Source organism: Lycium barbarum, chromosome 6 (assembly GCF_019175385.1).
Source record: "Lycium barbarum isolate Lr01 chromosome 6, ASM1917538v2, whole genome shotgun sequence".
NCBI classification, from domain to species: Eukaryota; Viridiplantae; Streptophyta; class Magnoliopsida; order Solanales; family Solanaceae; genus Lycium; species Lycium barbarum.
The window spans coordinates 6,614,351-6,617,809 of record NC_083342.1 but is presented as its reverse complement, the minus strand read 5'-3'; the positions used below and the strand labels follow the sequence as shown (position 1 = coordinate 6,617,809).

General features: G+C 31.8%; 1 protein-coding gene across 1 annotated transcript; it reads left to right on the top strand.

Annotated features, from left to right (window-relative positions):
* Positions 1–582: 582 nt before the first annotated feature.
* LOC132643737 (uncharacterized) lies at positions 583–3,095 on the top strand. The gene is made up of 6 exons (XM_060360268.1): positions 583–965; positions 1,272–1,612; positions 1,715–1,822; positions 1,918–2,100; positions 2,187–2,401; positions 2,820–3,095. Exons 1-6 carry the CDS (start codon positions 583–585, stop codon positions 3,093–3,095), a joined length of 1,506 nt encoding a protein of 501 aa, XP_060216251.1.
* The last annotated feature ends 364 nt before the right edge of the window (positions 3,096–3,459 follow it).

The following is a 3,459-nucleotide window of genomic DNA, read 5'->3' as shown; positions in this document are numbered from 1 at the left end:
TAAATCCAGTTTTTGGAAATTTTGATTGACATATTTAATGTTCTTAATGGTTTAAGTTGTTGAAACGAATTATGTATTTGTCGACTGTAAATTGAATAATTTAATGTTGTATTTTTGGTTTATATGTTACCTGTCAAAATTGTGCGTATTTACAAATACAATAACATAATTGAGTATATGTTGTATTTGTAATGCTAATACTAACTTTTTTCAAATGTGTATTTGCAATTTAACAGTATGATGTATGTTGTATTTGTCAATATTTATGTGTGATGTATGTTAAACCTGGTAGAATCTGGTTTTTATTCATGTTCAATTTTTTTAATGCAGAAAAATTGAATAAAAGTTGTTGTAAAACAGATGTCGAATATTTAATCGTTAATTAAACCCTTTGGATTTTGGAACGATGAAAATAAATACGTCAATTACAAAATTGATGCGGTCACATTCAAAGAGTATTCTACGTATGTTGAATTTTTAGAAAAAATTGCAACACAGCTGAATTTGGATAAATTCCGACAGAACATATACGTAAACTATACTGTTGAAGGTGATGAAATCCCAATTGAAATTCACAATGATATGGGTGTAAAGGTGTATGTGGAGTTGAAGAAAGAGAATAAAGCATTACCAATGTATCTGCTGTGTATAACTACAAGTGATAGGAGTTTGGAGATATATTTATTCGGAGAGAGTTATGTTCATGGTAATCACTTGCAAATCGGTTACACGAATCAGTCATCATTGGGAGAAACATTTGGTTCGGTAGAATTAACATCATCTAGTTGTGGGCAGGCTGATGTGTTGTTTGAAAACAAACAATTCATGGTTATAGACGACCTAAACCAAAAGGTAGTTGCAGTCGATCAAGTTTACAAAGACAAGGATACTTTAAAAACTATGATGGCGAATTATGCGATTACAAACCGATTCAACTTCCACACAGAAAGGTGTAATGCAATAAGGTATTTCATTTTACCATGTAGATTGTGTATTTGAAATTGTGACTATGCTTATTTATAATGTCAGTAGCAGTGTATGTTTAATTTACAGTGTATGTTTAAAACTGTTACAGTGTATGTTTAGATTGTATTTTTTACAAATTTATACGTGAAACAGTTTTCTTTTACATTATGTATTTTAAAAACTTGTTTTTATATATTTCAGTATTTAAAATATTTCAGTATTTAATAATGATTTGATTATATTTATTTGTGGTCATTATTGTATTTGACTTTAATGTATTTTTAACTCGTGATCATTATATGTAGCTACACACTTGTCTGCGTATCTGATGATTGTGATTGGAAATTGAGGGCGTCAAGTATAGGGAAGTCTGAACTTTTTAGAATTAGAGAGTTTCAAGATAAACATACATGTCCCCTAAAGGAAAAAGTGTATTCCCAACGACAAGCTACGAGTCGATTGATAAATGAAATTGTTAAACCAAAAATAACAAATCATAAGAGGAAATACACTCCTAAAGACATTGCAAAGGATATAAAAAATGATTTTGGCATGGACGTTTCATACATGGTTGCGTGGCGGGCAAAGGAAAAGGTGATGATTGATTTGAGGGGTACAATGGCTGAATCGTATAACCGGCTACCTGGTTACCTATATATATTGGATAAAACATATCCTGGTTCAAATATAAAGATGTGTAAAATCAGAGAGAATGAATTTCTGTATGTTTTTATTGCTCTCTATGCAGTTATCAAGGGATTTGAGTGTTGTCGACCAATTGTGGTTATTGATGGTAGCCACTTAAAAACACCCTTCAATGGAACAGTTGTGTCTGCAAGCACATTAGACGGTGCAGGTATGTTTAAAATTCACGATGCCTTTTGTTTATTAATCTTAATAACTACAAATACAATATTTTTTTTTACAGAAGAAATACTTAAATATATGCAGGTAATATACTGCCCCTAGCATATGGTGTGCTTGATTCTGAGAATGACAAATCTTGGACGTGCTTTTTCAAGCGTTTCAGAGAAACATACAGAGTAAAAGAGAACATGTGTATCGTATCCGATAGGCATGAGAGTATAAACAAAGTTGTTTTCAGAATCTATTCAGAAGTCACACATTATGCATGTATATGGCATCTATAGGGTAATTATGTAAAAAATACAGGAAAAGCCATGATATTTTGTCGCCTGTTTTTTATTCAATGGCAAAAGCATATACGCAAGGTGAGTTTGATGAGTTGATGCTTAAGGTTCAGAAAGTAGAAATGCGGGTTGCAGAGTATTTGGATGAAGCTGGTAGGGATAGGTGGGCTAGAGTTTATGCAACTGTTAACCGAGGTTGGACAATGACTTCTAACATTGTGGAGTGTATTAACAAACATCTTCTAGCTGCTAGAGAACTGCCGATATATGACTTTCTGGAAGAGGTTCGAAAGATGTTTGGTTGATGGAATTACAATAATAGGAGAAATGGAACATACACGTTCACCACACTCGGTAAAAAATACCAAGAGATGCTGTCAATCAATGAGTATTTGTGTCTACGAATGACGGTATGTTTCAAAATCATGTGTTTTTATAAAAAAATAAATATATTTATAAAAAAATAATAATTTTAAATACTGTTTTTAATAAGGAATTCTGTTTTTTTATTGAATGACGGTATGTTTCAAAATCATTTATTTTTTATTGTGACAGATTGAAAAAAAAAAACATTTTAGTTTTTTTAATCTGAAGACTCATTTTACATAATGAAATCTGTTTTTTTATTGAATGTATTTTTGCTCTTAAAACAGTTTATATTGAAAGAAATTCAAATACATAATGTTTTTTTTTGTTTGACAGATTGAACCATCAACAGAATTTGGGTATGCAGTAAATGATGGACGAAGGCGTTTCATTATTAATCTGAGTAACAAAACATGCAGTTGTCGTATGTTTCAATTAGACGAAATCCCATGTCCGCACGCATGGGCTGTTATAAAACAAAAATCTTTGGTTGTTGATGATTATTGCTCTGATTTATTCAAGCCGGAGACAGTTGTAAAGACATACAATATTGCTGTGGATCCTCTACCAGACCAGCGTGAATGGAAAATTCCAAAAGACATCTTGAATTAAGTGGTGTTGCCGCCGAGATTCGTACAAAAGACCACCTGGTAGGCCAACGAAGAGGCGTGACAAACCTTTACATGAATTAATGGCTGGAAAAAAGAGACATGCTTGCAGTACTTGTGGACAACTTGGACACAACAAGCGTTCGTGTGGTTTTGAGCCTAGGAGGAAATGATTTGGTTTCAATTATGTTTTTATTATCGTACCCTTACTTAGGGAAATACTCCAGTTTTTTTTAAGAATAAGGACAAATGTGTCAATAATTTCTATTAACACTTATTATCTGTATTTCTATAATTCTTGTTTTGTATAAATGTTTGTCGTAAAATTCATTGATTACTGTCAACATATGTACAAATACATCTAGTTT

What these genes read in the sequence shown, in the direction of transcription:
- LOC132643737 (XM_060360268.1), top strand. Translation starts at nt 583, where the DNA reads ATGGGTGTAAAGGTGTATGTGGAGTTGAAGAAAGAGAATAAAGCATTA. An exon ending in GAAAGGTGTAATGCAATAAG is followed by an intron (nt 966 to 1,271) that starts GTATTTCATTTT and finishes CATTATATGTAG; the next exon opens with CTACACACTTGTCTGCGTAT. An exon ending in AAGCACATTAGACGGTGCAG is followed by an intron (nt 1,823 to 1,917) that starts GTATGTTTAAAA and finishes AAATATATGCAG; the next exon opens with GTAATATACTGCCCCTAGCA.